Source organism: Crocodylus siamensis, chromosome 10 (assembly GCF_052110815.1).
Source record: "Crocodylus siamensis isolate JL-2025a chromosome 10, ASM5211081v1, whole genome shotgun sequence".
In the NCBI taxonomy this organism is placed as follows: domain Eukaryota; kingdom Metazoa; phylum Chordata; order Crocodylia; family Crocodylidae; genus Crocodylus; species Crocodylus siamensis.
This window is the reverse complement of record NC_143404.1, coordinates 27,220,930-27,242,457: the sequence shown is the minus strand read 5'-3', so window position 1 is coordinate 27,242,457 and position 21,528 is coordinate 27,220,930. Positions and strand designations below refer to the sequence as shown.

The 21,528-nt window shown below is 43.0% G+C and overlaps 1 protein-coding gene across 8 annotated transcripts in view; it reads right to left on the bottom strand.

Annotated features, from left to right (window-relative positions):
* TENM2 (teneurin transmembrane protein 2) overlaps positions 1 to 21,528 on the bottom strand; it is a 1,200,689-nt gene that overhangs the window by 239,944 nt on the left and 939,217 nt on the right. For all 8 annotated transcript variants that reach the window (XM_090064279.1, XM_090064280.1, XM_090064278.1 and 5 more), the window contains one exon: positions 16,030 to 16,268. In XM_090064279.1, coding sequence (XP_089920405.1) covers positions 16,030 to 16,268 — 239 coding nt within the window. The remainder of the gene's footprint in view (positions 1 to 16,029; positions 16,269 to 21,528) is intronic.

Here is a 21,528-nt window from a genome sequence, read left to right as displayed (position 1 = left end):
CTCCCCACTGCCAGTTTGGCTGTTCAAGCCATGTGCTAGGGCCAAGAGCTGAGCCTCAGAGATGCTGTGAAATACACCTATATTTGCCAGGGTCTACAGCACAGAAAAATAAAAACCAAATCAAACAACACCCCCACCCCCCATAAACTATATCAAAATGCAGACTGCATCAGGTTCTCTCGATAGACCTGAACAGATTCTAATCAGTTTCATAAAATGCCTTCCAGCGTAATTGAAGTAAGCAGACTGCTAGAATTGCATCATACTCATAATCACAAATGAAGGGTAATGTGCACATTTTTATGATGACAGTCACCTCTAGGGAGAGTCTGTTTGCAAAAAAAATAAAAATGTTCCCATCTGTGACCCAAAGCAACAGAGAAGGGCTCCAAAGGAAAGACTTTCATAAAGAATTCCCAGAGAAAAAATAATGCAAAAACATTTGACTTGGAGGCAGAGTTGTAGCACATGTTCTCTCAGAAGCTTTGTGAATTTCATGCAGTATCACTCAAAAAAATCTTTTTCTTCTTTCCAGCCCTGTGCATCAGGTGCTCTCTCAAAATCTGGACTGTTTGGGCACGTCCACATAAGTGTGCATGTGTGCTTTGTGGCACCTCAAAGGCTTTTGAAGCTCTGCAAAATGTACCCCATGCATGTGATATGGTTCTCCACACTGCATATTTATAGTGCAAAGGCAAATTTAGATACCAGGAAATCCTGGTATGAAAAAAAGTACACACAAAAAAAAAGTGTGGTACATGTGGCAGCAGTAAGGGCTGCCTGAAACCAGAGCTTGGCCAACCAGAACCATGCTCCAGCTGCTGGCCAGGCTCTGCGTGCCTGGATTGCTGCTGCTGCTACAGTCCTGGGAAGCCCCCAGGACCCCAGGTAAGGCTGTTGGGGCCACCAAGATACTGACCCCAACCTCCCTACCCCACCTGAGGCAATGTGCCCCATGCCAGAGCACACGTGCAGGGGAATTCCCAAAGATGTGCTGCTGCTATTTGTCCCTGCGGAAATGCATGCATGTGCTCATCTGGACATGCCCTTTGAGTTCTATTTCATTCTTCTGAGAGAGGTATAAATTTGACAGCATCTCCACCCCTGTCCCATAGATTAAGAAAGGGAAGACAGACTCAAAAAACTGTAGACATCAGAAGATTCAGGTGGATGTCAAAAAACTAACTGGAGTGCAATTTGCTGTGTATGGGGGACTTTATTTGCACACTCGTTTTTGCCCCTTACCTGATTCCATTTCTTTCTTTGTACTGAAGTCACATTCACTTCACAGCACTTTACAGCTCCTCTTAAGAAAAAACTGCAAAAAATGCTGAACAAAAGCTATTACAATGAAGGATAAATCTTGCAAAATGCTAAGTGTACTTAGCTAGGTGCAGAGCACCCAGAGCTCATAGTGACATCAGTGGGAGTTGAGGGTGGTGGCTGGGAGCAAGGGACTCTTTGTCTTCAAAGAATTGAGCTCCAAATTTGGAAAGATTTCCCTCTTTTCGGTACCACTGTCTTAAGTGTTTGATGTATCTGGCCGCATCCAGATGAGTGTGGCTGTGCGGTATGTGGCACTGCAGACACATCTTAAATGCCACGTACGGCACATTCAGCTGTTTTCTGTGCTGCAAGACAGCAGCACAGGTTTTTTTTTGTTTGATTTCTTTTTTGAACCCTGGATAATCAGGGGTCAAAAAACCCATGCAAGAAAAAAAGAGAAAAAGAAAAAAGCAAAGCAGTGCACGCACGGGCAGTGTGTGCCACCCAAAAGCATAGCCTAGCCAGCCAAAGCCATACTTCAGCTGCCGGCCAGGCTCTGAGCTGCAGGATTGCTACAGCTGCAACCCCAAAAGGGCCCCAGTACCCCAGGTAAGGCTGCAGGGGCCTTCCCAGCGCTAGTCCCGTTTCACCCAGAATAACATTTCTTGAGGTCAACTAGAGGCAGCACAAGGCGTGCTGCTGCTAATTGTCCCTAGGGAACCAAATGTCCACGCTTGTGTAGATGCAGCCTCTGATTCCAACTAAATCTGAACATGGCAGAAAACTAATGGTGAATTCACCTTACAAGTTAAAAACAAATTAGAGCTCACTCTATATAGGTACATACATATATTAATATGTTGTACATGTACATACATACATATACATATACATACATATATACACATACATACATACTACTATAGTATATACTACTACTCCAATCTCTCTCCCTTGCCTGATCTGCTGCTCTGCCTTTTGCTCCCAGACCTGTGTTTCTTACCTGCTCTGTTACACTGCTTTCTCCTCCCTTCCCTGTGCTCCCTGCCCAATTTGCTGCTTTGCTTTGTACTTTCTACCCTATCAGCCACTGTCCTGCCTGTCCCCACCCCCATCTGCCATGTGCGTTACCTATGCCACAGGACAGGCACCCCCACTGTAGTTAACCACTACTTCCCTGTCGTTCATATTTGCCTCTAGTGAAGGGTATGGGGTAGACTTGTTTGCTTTGAAGAGTGGATAAGGAGAAAGGCTCCTATATATATATATATATATATATATATATAGTGCATATAAGAAAAAGAAAACATGAGATATGTAAGGTGATGCTTACAGTCAGGCAGCTGGCTCTTTCTTGACTTATCGTGATCTATAGGCTCAGAGTCAAGACTCCCAGATGTATACCTTAATTGGCTTGTTCACCTTGAGCTTACACTAAATTCAGCCACATTCTTTGCAATGTGGATGCCAAAAGGTGGCAGTCAGACAAGTCCTTTCCAGATTCAGTTGGCTCATTATCAAGATTCCTAGGAACCATGAATTCTTCATATATAACACATGTGAGATATTTGTATTCCCCCTAAATATCTCCTCACTGGGATATTTTCCAGTTCACGAATGCAAATAAATGGAAGAAACTGCAAATATGAATGAACAATACACCCTTGCACTCAGGCAAGTTTGCAATTATCTTATTGATTTATGGGAAGAAGACAATCCAGCTTGAAAGCGACATCTAGTGCTTTTACTTATGGACAGCTATGGTTTATGATTTGGCATGAGTATTGTATTATCATTGTCAGTAGAGATAAACTAAGGTCTAAGATCCTTAGTCTAGGGTTCATTTGAACAGAACCCCCAAATTTTGTTCTCTAAATTTCACTAAAATTAATATCACAAAGAACCATCACACAAACACACAAATACACTCCCATGCATGTGTGTATGACACTATATGACACTCAGAGAGTTATGATACTCTTAAGAGAGCTTTCTTAACCTCTGTAACAGAACTCTTTTTGTTTTTTACTGTGAGTTGAAGTAAATGTAAGATCCTTACATTTACACACAGTATATGTTTAATTAAGAACCAGGGCTTTTGGCAGATCTGTTCTTTAAATAATGGGATTCACTTCACATAATATAAAGGTGAATACAGTATTTGAAGTTTATGCAGAAAACCATAGCTTAACCTACATCCCATCTGTCGTTTCAGTCAAATAATACCAAAGAGTGAACAAATGCTAATATTTTTCCTGAGCTGCATACCCACTAATGATGCTATACAAGTATACTATTCTCTCATCATTGCTTTCTGTCATTTTCTTTTTATTTTCCCAAGTTCTGTTCTGTTTCACATGATGGAAAGAGACAAAATATCACCAGCACTCTAAGATTCATCAGCATGAGTCTCAACATACTAATTTTCAAGTGGAGCAACTTTAAACACATTGCAGGCTTTTAGTTTCCAGAGAAAATAATACTTCTATTGTTTTCAAAGGAAACTGTAAGTACTCAAAATTACCACACTTTTAGCATACTGACATGTTGATCGCCAGATGTTCTTCTAAACTTAAAGTCAGATTGGCAGAAGTCAGAGTAGTTTAGAGGCTTACTTAAAACATTGTATTTTATATTTGGCAGGCTTACTGTAGTGAAAATGACAAGGTGACTTTTTTTTCTTTCTCTTTTTTTTCTATTTTACTTTGGCATGGATCTAAAGAGCTACAAAGTAATTTAACATGACAAATGCCTTCATCCCACCCTCTACTTTGAAGTGAACAGCTCTGATGACAACAATGACATATGTAGTGTTTTCTTTTTGACACATTCTCAATGACTTTGTTTATAAGTGGATTTTGCTATCTAGTCCCATATTTTCAGGATACCTAATCTGAATATGGAGGATCTAGCATCCTGTAAAATTAACACTCATGATAATTGGTCTCAAATACTGTTGGAGTTTTGTCGAATATCAACATTTATCATAACAGAGCCTACCAGCACAATTTTATTTGGATGTGATATGCTGATTTTTATCTAAATATGTTATGACAGCACAAAGCTGCAATACTAACACAGCATCACAACATTTTATTTGGACAATATGCATTGATGTTTATCAAAACATGTTGAAATGTCACTAAGTTGCAATACTAATTTGATGACAGAATTGGTTCTCTTGGAGAACCTCAGAAGGGTAGCAATTCTGGATTTAATTAAGTAGATGTATTTGCTCTCTTGCTGCATGTATTAAACTACCATTAATGTGTACTGTATTCACAGTAGTTGAGAACTGAATGTGAAAGTATAAGTTAAATAAGAAACAAAACAAGTACAGCAAGAGGAACTTTTTGATACAATCAGTTTTATGAAAAATCTATCTGACCTAAAAGATTTCCTTCCCCACCTTTCTGTTTGCCTCCTTTTTACTTCCACAAACATAAAATGCTATTTTAAGGCTGAAACTATTCCAAGAACATAGGGCCAAATTTTCAGGCTTATAATACACAGTTCTTTTTGCAAAACATATTCATGCAGACAACAATTTGTATGCATAAGCACATGCACGAATAAGTAAGGGAGGGTGTTTTGTGCATACATAGGGACATGGCTATACCACATGAGGATAGTGTCTTATGGATTGTACCATGCCTCTGACAACAGCCAAGACAAGAAATTTCAGATGACATGAGAAATCTCACAGTAGATCATTACAGAATAGCCTAGCCATAAAGGAAGTTCCTTCCTACCCTGTCAAAGGCTACCTAAGGAGGCTTAGGCTTTGAATAGCATCCTTTCTAACATAATTGTGGATGTTCTCATCATCTAAATGTCTAATTATTTTGTAAACCTACTAAGCTCTTGATTTGGCCTCGGTGGTATGTAGTGGCCATTAGCTCCAAAGGTTAATTACACATTGTGTAAAATGTATTTATTTTTCACAGCTTTAAATGTGTTGCTTTTTTCAGTTCATTCAATTTATTTTTATTCCTGTATTCTGAAATAATAAAAACAGAAGTACATAAATTACTTTCTCCATGCTATTCATTATTTTGTATATATGCCTCATCTCATCAGTCTCCCCTCATATGGAAGTCTCTTTCTGCCGCTCACATGATTAGTTTACAACACTGAGTTTTGCAAAGTCCTGATCATGGAACCCATGGAACAATATCAGGAAGAACTGGATAAATTCTTACAGGATCGACCACAAGAAACACAAGCGTGGATTACTGCTTTAACCTCCCAGAAGTGGAAGCTAGGCAACTTTTACTTATGGCCTAAGGTGCACAAATCTGATAACCCAGGACACCCCATTGTCTCTGGCATTGGCACCATCAAGGAAGGTATTCCTGGCTACGTTGACTCTATCTTAATTCCCACATGTCACTGGAGCTGCCAGCTATTTGAAAGATACAACACATTTCTTAAAGAAACTGGGCTCCATTGACAAGCTTCCAGTAAACACTATGCTAGCTACCATGGATATTATGTCTCTGTACATATCTTCCACGAAGATGAATAACAAGCCACAAAGAACATTATTCCCAATGAGAAAATTGCTTCAGTTTCCATTACATTGTCCTGCCTTGTCCTCACAGACAACTATTTCAGGTTTGGGGGCTTTTTATGTCTACAAGCAAATGGCACTGCCATGGGCACAGATATAGCCCCCCCCCCATTATATCAACATATTTACGATAGATCTTGAAGTCTGTTTCTTCCACAGCTGCCCTCTCATTCTCCAGATCTACCTAAGGCACGTAAATATCTTAATTGTATGGACACCTGGGAAGGAACCTCTAGAGAAATTTCACCAGAACTTTAACTCCTATCCCTTCATCGAACTAACTATGGAATATGCCACCCAGCAAATTCATTTTCTAGACACTACAGTGGAAGTTTGCAATGGCCACATCACCATATTATATCAGAAGCCCACTGACCACCACACATAACTTCACAGCACCAGCTGTCATCCTGAGCACTCTACTAGATCCATCATATACAGCTAAGCTCTCCATTACAGCTGTATCTGCTCTGATCCTACTGACTAGGATACACATTTTAAGGATCTGGAGCAGGGATTTTTATGATTACAATACAATCCCCAAACTGTAGCCACTCAACAAAGCCAGATTCAGACCTTGCTCCAAAATGCTACAATACCAACCTTGGGACAAGGACAATAGAGTCCCTCTCATTGCCACCTATAGCCCCAGGCCTAAACACCTTAGACACATAATTTAAATGACCACCAACCCCTCCAGGAAAAGGATGTCTGCCTCAAATTAGTCATGGCTTAAAGGAAGCGCAAGGTGGCAAAGGCATGCAGTAAGGCAGCGGCCCTAGATTTTAGGAGGGCAGACTTCAACGAGCTAAGGAGGATAGTTGGAGAAGCGCTGAGGTCCCGGAGGGGAGGGGAGCCAGGTATCCAAGGAGAGTGGTCGCTCCTTAAGGAGATGATCCTCCAAGCCCAAAGGAAGGTAATACCAATGAGGATCAAAGGGAGCAGGAGGGCGCACAAGCCTCCGTGGCTCATCAAAAGCATCCGGGAATATCTCCTTGCTAAAAAGGAGGCTTACACCCAATGGAAAGAAGGGGTCATCACCAGGGAGGACTATTCTTTAGTTGCTCGGGGATGTAGGGGGGCAGTTAGGAAGGCCAAGGCAGAGATGGAACTGGGGCTAGCTTCCCAGATTAAGGACAATAAGAAGTCCTTTTTTAAATGCATAAGGGGTAAAAAGAAGGTCCCGGGTAACGTGGGGTCCTTGCAGGACACGATGAGAAACTTGGCCGTCACACCAGACAGCAAAGCTAACATGTTTAACGATTTCTTTGCCTCCGTCTTCCTAAGTAGGGACCAGAACAGCCACCTCCCTGCTGGGCCCCCCTTGGGCCCCGGGGAAGGGACACCTGGGCCACGGGTTAGTGAGGATTTAGTTAGGAAGCTTCTGGAGGGGTTGGACATATTCAAGTCAGCTGGTCCGGATGATCTCCACCCTCGAGTTCTAAAGGAACTGGCCGAGGTCATTGCCAGTCCCCTGGCACAACTTTACGAGCACTCGTGGTGCTCTGGTGAGGTACCAGAGGACTGGAAGAGGGCCAATGTGGTCCCCATCTTCAAAAAAGGCAGGAAGGAGGACCCGGGAAACTATAGGCCGGTTAGTCTTACCTCGATCCTAGGCAAGCTGTTTGAGAAAATTATGCTGGCACACATCCAGGAAGGGCCAGCAGGGCAACCAACATGGGTTCATCAGTGGCAGGTCCTGTCAGACCAACCTGGTGGCCTTTTACGATCAGATCATCAGATCATTAGATGCAGGGGTAGCAGTGGATATATAGATTTTGACACTGTCTCTCACCCCGTTCTCATTAAGAAACTGGGGGGCTGTGGTGTCGATACCCACACAGTCAAATGGGTCGCCAACTGGCTGGAGGGCCGCACCCAGAGGGTGGTGGTGGATGGGTCCTTCTCAACCTGGAAGGACATGGGCAGTGGGGTTCCACAGGGCTCGGTCCTCAGGCCCACACTGTTCAACATCTTCATTAGCGATTTGGATGAGGGGGTAAAAAGCACCCTGTTCAAATTTGCTGATGACACTAAGATGTGGGGGGACGTGGGCAACTGGAAGGATGTAACAGGCTACAATCAGACCTAGACAGGTTACAAGGGTGGGCGGTTGAGAATAGGATGGGTTTCAACACAGACAAGTGCAAGGTGATGCACCTCGGGAGGAACAACTGGCACCATACCTACAGGTTAGGGAACTCCCCTCTTGTCAGCACGGAGGAGGAAAAGGACCTGGGGGTCATCATTGACTCCAAGATGAACGTGGGCCGGCAGTGTGGACAGGCAGTTAGGAAGGCCAACCGCACCTTGTCATGCATCCACAGATGCATCTCGAGCAAGTCCAAAGAGGTGATCCTCCCCCTCTATGCAGCACTGGTCAGGCCGCAGCTGGAGTACTGCGTCCAGTTCTGGGCGCCGCACTTCAAGAGGGATGTCGACAGCATGGAGAGGGTCCAGAGGAGGGCCACTCATATGATCAGGGGACAACAGGGTAGGCCCTATGAGGAGAGGCTACGGGACCTGAACCTGTTCAGCCTCCAAAAGAGAAGGCTGAGGGGGGATCTTGTGGCCTGTTATAAACTAGTCAGGGGGGATCAGCAGGCATTGGGGGAGTCACTGTTCCCCCGAGCACTGCCAGGAGTGACCAGGAATAACGGTCACAAGCTGGCAGAGGGCAGGTTTAGGTTAGATATCAGGAGGCGCTACTTCACGGTCAGGGCGGCTAGGGTCTGGAACCAACTTCCAAGAGAAGTGGTGCAGGCTTCTACCCTGGGGCTGTTTAAGAGGAGGTTAGATGCGCATCTTGCTGGGGTTGTTTGACCCCAGTATTCTTTCCTGCTATGACAGGGGGTCGGACTAGATGATCTGCTCAGGTCCCTTCCGACCTTAGAAACTATGAAACTATGGAAGCCCCCAAACCTCAAACAGCATCTTTCAAGCAACAGATTACTTAACTCCCATTCTCACTGAGGTTCTAGACATTGCAATGCACCCAGATGCCTTCTGTCCCCTGACATCAGTATAGACTACATCATCACTGGACTGAATAATATATTCTAATACAATAAAAGTGTCTGTCTGTCTGTTTGTAATGCTTTATTCACACTCTGATTGGTTGTCTCAGCAGCCAATCACAATGCTGACTGAAACAACCAATCAGAGTGCTCTGCACAGACGGACACATGTGACGGAGCACCACCATTATAGTGGGGACTGAGAGGCCAGAGCACAGAGGCGAGACCAGAGTGCTAGCCTTACCCACCCTCCCAGCCCTGCTCCTTGGAGACAGAGGGGGTTGTTGGGGATGGACTGGGATGGTGGAGTGCTGCAATGAAGGTGGGGTGGAAGGGACGGAGCAGGAGGGTGAGACCAGCGACGCTCTCTCAGTCCTCCTCCTTGGAGGTGGCGGCGTGGGGTGCTGGTGGTGCAGCACTGGCCTTGCCCCCCCGCTCTGGCATTGCTGCTGCTGCTGGACCCCAATAAAAGCTGGCTGGAAAGGGGAGACAGTGGAGAGGAGGGGGGAAAGAAAGTGAGAAGGGGAAGGGAACAGTGGCTCTGCCGTTGCCAGGCTCTGAAAACAGCCAGGAGGTACAGAGAGGAGGTTGTATGCAGCTGGATGCACAGCAGCAGCACCATGGAGTGCTGGGTGGAGGCTGCAGCCACCACATGCAAGCTTCCCCACTTCCCCCATGCCTGGGGTGGTGCAGAAGGGGGCAGGGCGGCACATGGGGCTGGAGGCAGGGTAATGGCAGTGCGGGGCAGTGGATAGCGGTGCTCTATCCCCACCCCCCCCATCATTCTTGATGGGCAATTGGCAGTTCTTATATAATAAAGGGCTTAGTCTGTCTGTCCATAATGCTCTTAGGGCACTCTGATTGGTCAGTGAAACAACCAATCAGAGTGTGGAGCACTGCCATGATGATGGTGGGACAAAGGGGATGGAGAGGCCAGCGCTGCTAGCCTCACCCCACTGCTCCATCCTTGCCATCATGGCGGTGCTCCACCGCCTCCAAAGAGTAGGGCCGGGGGTGGAGGGGATGAGGTCAGCAGTGCTGGAGGCAGCACTGGTGCAGGGTGCTGGGGGTGGGGGATGGAAATGGTGGGGCAAGCTTCCCCTCCCCCAACCCACTCCTGGGAGGTGATGACAGCACCTCATTCTTGACAGGCAATTGGCTAGTATGGATTATAATATCTGAGGTTCATTCACTTGCAACTCTACCAATAGCACATCACTGCTCATAGTGCTCCTCTGCAGTCTACATTCGACAGATAGGGCAATCCCTATATGAAAGAATAAATGAACACCAATCTGACACCAATCTGTCTGTGGCAGAACCCTTGAACATCCTTGGACACTCTATCACTGACCAGAGGGTGATCTGATCTGAAAACTGATCTGAACAGGAAACTGTGGAACAAGAAAGATTGTGTTAAACTGGGACTGTGAATTATTACCCCATTACCTGGATTAGTTTTTGTGACTTCTTTGCTCCTAGTTTACTGCTTTCAGCATTGCCCCTACCCATTTCTCTCTCTCCCCATCCCTTCTGCCATATTCAAATTTATCTCTCCTTCTGTATACCCTGCTTCGCACATGTCCTTTCACAGCATCTGATGACATGAGCTTCAACCCACAAAAACTTGTGATATATATTTACTTTGGTTAGTATATAGGGCGGGGTGGGCAAAATGCGGCCCAGGGGCTGGATGCAGCCCAGCAGGCCATTCTATCTGGCCCACGGGGCCCCTAAAAATTTAGAAAATTAATATTTATCTACCCCTGGCTGCCTGTCATGTGGCCCTCAATGGCTAGCCAAAACTCAGTAAGTGTCCGTCCGCCCAAAATAACTACCCGCCCCGATATAGGGTGTAAATCTATTATGCCTTCTGCTTCACTTCAGACTAACTGTGTCTCTCCACTCACTTTATTTACCATGCATCTGTGTACTTCATCATTTAATGCTAGAGATAGGAGAATTTTACTGAGAGACTTCCAAAAATGCCTCCAGTTGTCTTCTTAAGATAACACAGTTAGGTTAGAACTCATGAGGCACAGGAATAGTTTAAATTATTTCTTCCAATGTTCTTTACTCTGCATCTGTCAATACTGCATTTTATTTGCCACGATTATACTCATTCACCTATATTTGATAAGTACCTCAGGAGTTCTTCATAGTTTTATCTGGTCTTTACACACCTATACATTAGAGCTCTTGCCCCTACACGATCCAGTTCCAGGGACCAGTTCTTTAGACTAATTTATCACCTATTTTATGGTGGTTGCATCCGGACAATGCAACCTATGCGATTGCAAAGCTGGGGAGAAGTGCTTGGTCAGAAATGGCAGGAGAAAAAGGGCAGCAGATTCTCAGGGTTGACCCCTTACCCCAGGGATTGAAAAGGTAGTAGCCAGGGGTGGGAGCCCTCATTTAAGTTAAGAGGTGGCCCAGTGGGGCTCAGCTAAGACACTGACCTTTGCACTCAATCGGAGAACTTCCATAAATTCTAGCCCTTAGTTTAAGAGTAACAGTACTCAGACACAGGTTAATAGCTCCCATGTTCCATTCCCTGGGATTACTGTAGGTTGCTGGTTTCTATAAGGCATTTTGCTAGTTACCTTTTTTGGAGACCCAATGCCAAAATGGCTGCAACTGGAAGGGTGATTTTTTTCTGCAGGAATATTTTTTCTGTAACAAATCAGGATTCCAGGGAGGCAGATCTGTAGGTCGAGGTCAATATCACAATTTATTAGGTGAAAAGTAGCCAAATCAGAATTCAATTCCCCAGTGGGTCCAGTTCCCTCGTGAATTAGAGCTAGAAGTAGATTTAGGGAAAGGCAGCCTCTTAAAGAAGGTGAAGACAAAATATGGCCCGCAGGCTGGATCTGTCCCACCAGCCCATTCTATCTGGCTCACAGGGCCCCTGTTTATATTCATATTTATCTGCTCCTGGCTGCCTATCAAAGATGACAGAAGCCAGGGCAAGTAGGACTCAGGGGAAGCCAGCAGCAGAACCCAGCAGCGAGAACGCCTCCAAGCCCCCTCCCACCTCCACCCACCCCTCAACTGGAAGCCTTTGCCTGCTGAAGCTTACGCTGCTTCCCTGCATACCCCTGGCCACTAGAGCACCATGTGGCCCCCAGCTGTATCACTGGATCATGGAAGCATGGGGCTCGTGCTGGTACCCCAGGGCCAGGAGTCAGAGGGTGTATGTGTGTGTGTTCATAGAGTGAGTCCCACATACACACCCCACCATACACATGCACCCACACCCCTCCTCACATTGCCATACATGCAGACCCCCACACCACCTCATACACCCCAGCCACCTTCACACACATCCCCCACAAACCCCATATCCCCCCACACCCCACATATCCACACCCACATGCTCCCTCACCTCACACCCCCACACCTATCCATCCCCACAAACCCCCCACAGATGCACCCACAGACTCTCCACAAACCTATACCCACCCCGCTACCCCCTCCACAATATACAAGAGTAAGAATTCATTTGACGCTATTGTGCAATCACTTTTATGTACACTATACAAACACACGTAAATCAGGACAAAAAGATTTTTTGAAATCATATTAATGAATGTTGTAGATATTTGCTTTTTAGAATACAATTTGGTATTTTTCTGGTACCAAGATGGCAAAACCACTTGCTGAAAGGAGTACTATTGGGGTGCAAGGGGAGGTACTTCTGGTGGCAAAGGGGGTGGGACTTCCAGTCACAAGTTGATATCCAGGAGGCAGGGCACCTGTCAAGGGGTGGGGCTGTTTTTTTATTTGCATGGCCAGGACAAAAACACTTCCTTATTTAATGCAAAGGGTAGGTCTAAATATACCCAATTGCTTCCTTAGAACACTGATATAAAAACATATGGCTTCTCTGCTATGGCCTTATGATCCTTAAGAATTCTCTTTACTCTATATTACTCTATCGGATCTACTAGATTCCTCATTCTGCGTAATTTCTTGTAATCTTTTTTTAATATATTTAGCACTTTGCTCTTCAATGTATTGCTCCTTCACTATGCATACTACAAAGCTGTTTCTTCGTTGTTTCCCCATTCCTTAATTTTAGTGCCATTATTTCCTTTTAAACCTGCTTCTTCCTCCTGCTTCTTGGGCAGCTCCATTGTGTATATTATTCTCTGGTTAGGAGAGTGCTGAAAGAGACCACCAGTTCTGTCCTGTCATTTACATCATTTATCTGAAGTTGCAGGTTGTTCTTCAATTCTCAAGGGTCAGTGGATTGTTTTAGTTAAAGTAATAAATAATAAGAAATGACAGATTATAAGGTAGTAATCCATCCAGGAAAGCTTTGCTTTAGTAACCTAAATACCAAAGATAAATGTATTTCATAATCCATCATTTCCAAGTTACACACATGATTAAAATATTGAATTTGCAATATATGGTATCCCAGTTGTATTATCGCTCACACAAAGAGCTACTGTATCTTAACTGTCAAGTTCAATAAATAACATTCTTTCTAATCCCTTTTCTTATATAACACACTAAGCCTGTTGCTGTTTTCAAAAACAGAAACATAACTATCCTCCTATACTTACTCTCACAGACTGTGGAGCCAGGGTCTGACAGAGCTGAACCATAAACAGGGCAGAAGTAACTTGCCAAGTCTTCATTCTTTTACACATTAGCCTTAAAGAGAAGTCAGCACTGTGAAATAACCACTTTAGAAGACCTCTCACCTTCCAGGACCAAAAATCATTCTGTGGACAAAAGAGATATACTTCTCTCTGGAATTCTAACTTTTAACAAGTTAGTATGACACATAATCCCTTTTTGTCTAGATTGGTTTGTATAGGTTGACACACACAGTATTAACTGTATTAATTCACTTCACTAGTAGTTGTGTTGAGATGAAATGAGAGGCATGAGTGCATGACACTTTAAAGCAGGCTAAATGCTTTTGCATCGCTTTAATGGTGTCGGTGTTTGCAAGTCTCGATGGCACACTGTGCATTAATTCCAGCTGCTGTAGGAAATTCACTGGCGTAATGCACCTTAAATGACTTGGAGTGCAAGCTCCCTACAGCTGAGGAGCAAAGTACAGGGCTCTGTGCAGCTCCATGGCTCTGCAGGAAGTCCTGCAGACAGCCTGGGAAAGCAGCTCCACCCAAGAAAAGCAGTGAGCCTGATCTTTTTCTTTTTTCTCTCCTAGAGCCTCCTGTTTGCCTGAGCTGTGCGGTGGCCTGGTGCTTCCTTCCACGGCTGTGGTACCCCTGGGACCACCTGATCCGGATGCCTGCGGGCGGCTGCCACCTGTGGGCGGGGGGGAAAGAGGGGCCTGTGGTTGCCACAGACGAAAGCACCAACTATCCTCCATAGCCCAGGGATCACTCTGCCCACTGGCAGCTCGCCCTCCAGTCCCCACAGCAGAAGCAGGTAAGTCAGTGGGGTGCGTGCATGATATGCGGGCTTAATCAGCCGAAAATTGAAGTGGTATTTTTTAAAACCCACCACTTCAATTTAGGGTCCCCATTTACTTATGTCAGTTCTCAACGTGAGCGACAACGTGGATTTCTTTGTCGGTAATATTGATACCCTCTCCCTGGATGCTAACCCATTTCTATAAATGGAGGTTTTTGCCTCCAATTCCAAGACAATTTCACTGATCACTCCTCAATGCACCATGCTGCAATACACCAGACTGGACAAGATGGCAGGTATCTTCAGTACATTTTCCCAAGGATAGAGACTCCCAGTTCCTTTTGAAAGGGCTTTATTCTTCTATTCCCAAGCATCTGAAAATTACTCTGTTTGCAGCCTATAGCAGAAACATGTCAAGAATGCCAAGAAGCTACAAGTTTGGGCATACTGCCATTAATATGGAACTGGGTAAGTATTGTATTTTAATGTATAAGGCACCAGGCTAATATCTGTAGGTACTTTTTTAACACATACAAGCTACATCACCACTAGACTATATTAGGGGACAAATACAATCAGAAGTAAAGAAAACTAGGAGAACACCTACAAGGAGTGTATTCAAACATCAGGTCAGGATTACACTCAGAGGTGTAATATTATTGGTCAGCAACATAATGATTAACAATTACATAAAAGTAAAATAAAAAAAAGTATTTTTGTATGCTGATTATACCTGAGAAACATCTGTGTAGAGCATGGAACAAGATGCCAAGAGAAGAAATTGGCCATCTACTACTTAGCCACGCTCAGTGACCGTCTCCCCATGAGTGGGAACATGTGGTTTGCGGTGCCTCATGTGGCATTCATGGTTCTGTTTGCAAAATTAGATACCAGGAAATCCCAGTATCTAAAAACCCTGTAGCAGAAAAAAGCAGGGTGGTGCACATGGCTGCAGTGTGCACTGCCTAAAACCAGAGCCTGGCCAGCCTGAGCCATGTTCTGGCTGCTGGTTGGGCTCCATGTATCTGGATCACCACCACTGCAGCCTCAGGAAGCCCCCAGGACCCCAGGTAAGGCTGTTGAGGCCAGCACAGGTGCTAGCCCCAGCCTCCCTTAGCCCACGCAGAACAATTTGCTGTGCATCAGGGCACATGTTCAGGGGTATGACCAGGAATAACTAGCAGCAGCACAAATATGTGCCACAGCTATTTGTCCCTGGGGAAACACACATTTCTGTTCTGGGGACATGCCCTTTGTGGCTTATTTCAACTAATGGCAACCTGGACATTTCAAACAACAGCAACCGTATACTCCACTAGCTTGTAAACAGAATTTGTGCTTTGCTTTTAGTATGATGGGTTATTGGCATTGTTTGAATTCAGGTTCCAAGAACCCCTCTGCTGTACAGAATATGTGAGAAAAGTAGCTCATCTTCTATATGATAACGGTGAGGGATACCTTTTAGTTACAGTAACACTATACAACAAAGGCTGTGAATCAGTATGGCATTATAGCAATCAAAATCAAAGAAAATGTGTTACTCTAGCTTTAAAGTTTGATGGTTGAATCAAGCCCTAAAATGTTGACGTGCTTATGAATTTTGGAAAAGAACTATAACCTCCCCCCCTCAGCAAGCAGAATTGTGAAAGGGATTATAACAACCTTGCACCTGCTGAGTTTTGATGTGCTGATATGACCCAGATAAATGCAACATGATTTGTTAGGAGGAAACAGAGCTTCTTACCAGCTTGTGTGGGATACAATGAAACATAGGCTTACCTATGAAATAGGCTAGGAGGATGGCAAGCAGAACTGCAGCAGCAATAGCTGATAAAGCAGCACATTTCCAGCTACAATACTTGGAGGGCTTTTTCAGCTTGAACGCATTTCTGGAGAAAGTATTTCTAGGCAACAGTCTAGGTGGTGGTGTATAAACTGTTCCTGAGGTCAAAGGATATCCCGGGGAAGAGCTACTGAACAGAGGGGTAGTTCCAGAAGATGTCTTAAACAAGAAATGCCTGAAAAACAAGAAAATGGGACACATTTTAAAAGGTGCAGTACTATAGTTAGAGAAAAAGATCTCCTCTGTGGACCTTTATTCAGGCTGTCCCCTTTGCCTGGAATCTCCTTCTTCACCTGGTTCACAGTGGCCTGTCCCTCTTCTGCATGTTTCTGCTTACAAAATTACCTCCAGAAAGGGTACCCTATCCATCTAAAGCAGCTTTAACAGACTTGGCAACAGAAAAAAATAACAAAAAGATAATCAAAAGGAAACAAAAAATAACCCTAGAGGTAGCAAGGAGGTCTAAACTACTCCAATTAATTAATTTAGCTTTTGTTCTCACTTTCCATTCATACAGCCAAAGAAGACAGTTAGCTATACGATATTTAAGGGCACGGATTGCGGCTTTGGTGTCACTCTGAGTTACACCACTGTAGACTGACAGAACTGGACTGACTACAGTTGTGTTACACTGGGATGACAAAGACATGTAAAATGCCTCATGCACTTTTGCCTTGCATAAAGTTAATGCTACATAGTAATATCAGCTATACTTCTGCATAACAGAAAAATAAAGGCAACTCTTAAATAGTCAGTGACTACCACAGGGGAAAAAAGAACTAAAAACCTCAATGTAGCAGTTTTTAAATTCTTTTTCACCACTCTATTTTTAATTTAAACATAAAAGAATCCAAAGATAATGAGACAGAGAAGCCAGTCTGCCAGCCCTGAACACTGGATCCATCCAGTTACTTATATAACAGGGACAACATTAGCAATAGTAGTACAATCCTATCATACTGTACTCTACCAGCATGCCTCAAACCTACTCATGAGGGGTTAACTCTTAGGTTTGAAATTTGGTTCAGTTTCTATGGGCACATGTACACGTGCATTTAAGTGCAACTAAATTTAGTGTGTATTAATGCACATTCATTGATTTTTGGCAGGTGTCTATATGTGCAGAGACTTGGCACTAAAGTTAGTGCCAAGTCCCTGCAGCCCTGCCATGTGCCCCTAGTGGCTGGGCATACCCAGCACTAAAGTTAGTGCTGGCTCTCACATACACATGTGCTAATGCATTTGATCTAATTGCACCTAAATTTGATACCTGCATTTTCAGGTATCAAATTTAGGTATGATTACCCTAATTTTGGCATTTTTAATGCACATTAAGGGCATGCACATGTAGACACATACCTGCAATGTGCATTAAATTAGGCTAATATGCATTAACATGTCTTGTGTAGACATGCCCCATGTCCCTTTCAGTACTTTGCTTCTTGGCTCAGTGTCCCAAGGAGGATGCTAATTAATTCCATATCTGGGAGTGAGATTTCAGGCTGGGACAGCCTAAACAAAATCACCAGTTCATTTCACAGCTATGACATGGTAACATGATTTCATTTAAAATCAGTTTTTATTCGTACATTCTTTGCCAGTGGCAACCAATCCCCATAAGTACAAGAAGAAGAGAGAATTTTTTTTTAAAGAAATGAGGACCACCTGAAAATCCAGGTTCCTAATAGATTTCTTACTGCCACAGAAAGTCTGTTTGATCAGCTCAACCACTATCACTTTAAAATACAAGATAAATAAAGCAGAGATCCCCTTTTGCAAGGATGATCTTTTAATTCATTGGGGCTTAGCTTTAATGTGACATGGTGTTAGCGAAGACTCCAACCTGACCAATTATATGTCTTTTGATATTGTAACGACATCTTCAAGCAATGGCATGTTATCTAGCTCTGAGATGCAAAGGTAATATAATTATAAATTCTTGCTTGCTTAAATTTGACTGGGTTATGCAACTAATTCCAAAATGTACAATGCCTGTATGTTTATTAGTTTAACTAAACCGTCATCTTTCCTTGTAAACATCCTTTCGTCACTTACAGGCTTAAATGGCTTCCCCTGAGAGATCTTAGCCGAACAAATATTCTGAAGTCAACAAGTGCACTAGTCTCAATAACAGTCCTGGCAATGGCTGTCAGCAGAATAAAGCCTGAAAAGCATTTCAAGTCCATATGACACTAAACACTAACAAAGGAAAAAAAATTGGTACCACTTTGGGAAGGTCCTGGGTACCTTTTTAGCTAGTGAGATTTAAAGATATTCAGCAATTTGCAAAATTGGACTCATGGTATTTATAAAAATTAGGTCTTACTTCAGTTGCAGCAGTGTTAAATGAATACCAATGATCTGAAAAAAGAAACAAGCAGTTGCTATCAAACTGCTTATCCTAAGCTTTAAAATTGGATTTTAGTCACTGTTTATTATATCAATGCTTTGGAAGTTTGGAACTGAAGTGTGCTTCCTAAGTATCTTTTCCCCCATCATCATGCATACACATGCTCATTTGTCATTATACAGTTTCTAAGTGCTAGGCTGCTGGAATTGATTTTTATTTTTTAAAGAGCACTGAAGCATTTGTTTTGAAATAAAACCCAATGCATAATGAATTGCATGGACAGCGGAAACGGTTAGAACAAAATAAAAGAAAGGCTGTTCTGAGGATCTGCCAATTTTGACAGTCTCAATTTATGACTATACGTTGGAATTTGAAGATGCTCTGTCGATGTGGCTTGTTTATGCTTTTTTAAATTCTGATAAGCATTATACAAATTATTTTCACCTATTTTTACTGCTTAAATGACCATCTGTACTTTCTCCCAAGAGCCAGATACAACTATTATGAAAGTACACAACAGCTCAAGTCACTTCTGTGTCAATTGCACATACTTGCACAGGTGTTAGTATTCTCTTACATAACTAAAATAATAACAATCCTTCAAAAAACTCCACAGAAGAAAAATAAACAGTCTGCAGTTGGTTTGAAATCTAAGTATCTCAAACATTTCCGTTTTTTCTTAAAGTGTTCCTATTACATGCTGTTTTCAAAACAATGAATAAAGAAACAGTAATAGTCTAATCTAATCAATTATTTAATGGAGAGCATTTTGCAATTAATCTTCCTGCCAAATAATGTTGCTGTTCTTTCCTGTTTGTCCATAATATAGCAATGGTGAGATTCAGTGTTAATATCATTACTAATCCACACTTTTATAGATGAACTATGAGAATGTGCTTATGGAAGAAGCCATGTTTAAAAGGTTCCAGCCTCAGATTGATCTACCCTTGCAAATTAAAAACAAATCTTTAAGGCTCTATTCCAGTTACAAGAGCACAAAGAATAACACAGAATGGTTTCAGATGCTTTTTTTGCTACCAGAATAAAAACAGCTTTCACTGATTATAATATACATTTGGGAAATAGGGCTGGTTGGGTTAACCTATGGCTCCTGAGATTTCTACTTCTCTTGTCTGACTGACAAGTCGATCATCTGTAAGCACTATCATTAACCTCAGCCCAAACTCCCCCAAATCCTCATTATACCAGCAGCCATTTCCAGTTTTGAGCCTAAGGGGCTTTAATAAACAGTCTTCTGTTAGCTTCCTTTGTATCTCTAAGAGCAAATCTCAGTTGAGTCAAGCAGAAAAGTACAGTTCTTGTGCTGCCTTGATCTAAAATGTCAAGGTTTTTAACCCAGGCTCTTGTGTGCTGTTCAGCTAACAAGGCCAACTATAGTAGCAATGAAAGTCTGAATATAAATCATTGTAAATTGAACTTGGATATAGTGAAACAATGGTCATGCTGAAGATGGATGAACAAACATCCTGAACTATTTCAATGGAAAGTGCCAATCAAATTCTGTTTCATGGGAGGAATAAAAAAAAAAGATTTTACTCCTAGAGGGTTCTATTGTAATCAAGTTACATATGGAAACATCTCCGATCAGCAATAGACCAAAATTGGACAGAGACTACAATCCTTTCTCAACAATAGTCTCATCTTGATCAAACTGAGAAGAGCTTGTAGTATGATCACAAGTAATGTACAATGAAAATAAATTCACTTCTTTCACTGACCATTCAATTAACATTAAGTAGAGCCCATACATTCACTGTAAAATTGGAATTAAATAAACCAATAATCACATTCCTTAAGTTTTAGCTCTTCATCTGCCTAGTGGTAAAGAGAAAAAACACATTTCCATCCTCTAATTAATATTAATACTTCATTTCTGTAAATCACATTAAAACAAGGTACACTGGGCTATGTGCCATAGTAGACCATTTAATTTACCTTCCACAGCTAGAGAATGGGAGTAACTTTATGTCCAAATAGCAACGGAAATAAGTTTGGCAGCCTCAGCCTACTCCCTGCTCTTTTCTGTCACTATCACAAAACTGTTGTGTGATTTGGTGCAGTTGGCTTTTCTACTTAGGAACAGACTAAGAGTGCAAGGGAACAATATTGCATTTTGGGAATGCAGGAGAGCTTTAGGAAAAAGTGTAGGAGAGCTTTAGGAAAATATCTGCACGTTGCTTACATATATCAAGTCAATGCTGTCACGCTTAAACAATGGTATCTGCTCCTCAACTTCACGAGCATGGAAATGAATCAATTCCATTTTTCCAAATAATGCCTGGAGATGGTACTTAGTAAAGCAGGCTGTGACACCCATTAGGAAAGGGACACATCTTATTAGAAAATGTCACTGAGGCCATGACATGCTGTGTAAGTACATCTTGCAAAGGGGACACTTACCCATGTGTTCATGGAAGAAGAATAGATAGATAGTGATGCATTTTGCACTCCTCAAGACTCTAGCATTCTATACTGCAGTACTTATTCTTCCTGGAGGGCAAAAGATACTGTGGTCTTTGGTCTTCATTGGAAAAAGGACTGACAGCAGACAGCATGAACTACATTCCATTTTTAGCTATTCTGGCCAGAAAGACAGCTGATTTCCAGGTAGTGGTTAAGGAAACAGACACACAAACAATAAACCATAATGGGTTCATGTACATGTGAAATTAACATAAAGCAATACACTCCAGTGCATATTGTGCCAGAGTTTATTGCTCCTGGGTGTCATGTCTTCACATATGCCAAGGACTACAGCACATTGAGCTGGATCAGAGCAGCCCCAGCTGACAGGGGACCTGTGGGGGTCAGTCTGCTAGCTTGGGGCTGCTCTGACTCAGCTCAATGTGCTGCAGAGGGGCTGGCTGGGGCACGAGGTTGCTCCAGTGTGGGGCTATTCACCAGGCAGCCTTAAAATGAAGCACCCTTGTGCCCCAGCCAGCCCTGTAAGTGTATTGCTGTGCATTAAAGAACACCACTGCAGGATAGTATTTGTATTTACAAGTACTAACCTGCAGTGGAGTTAAATTAGTTTCCTGAGGGCTAATAGGGCTGCATGTGTAAA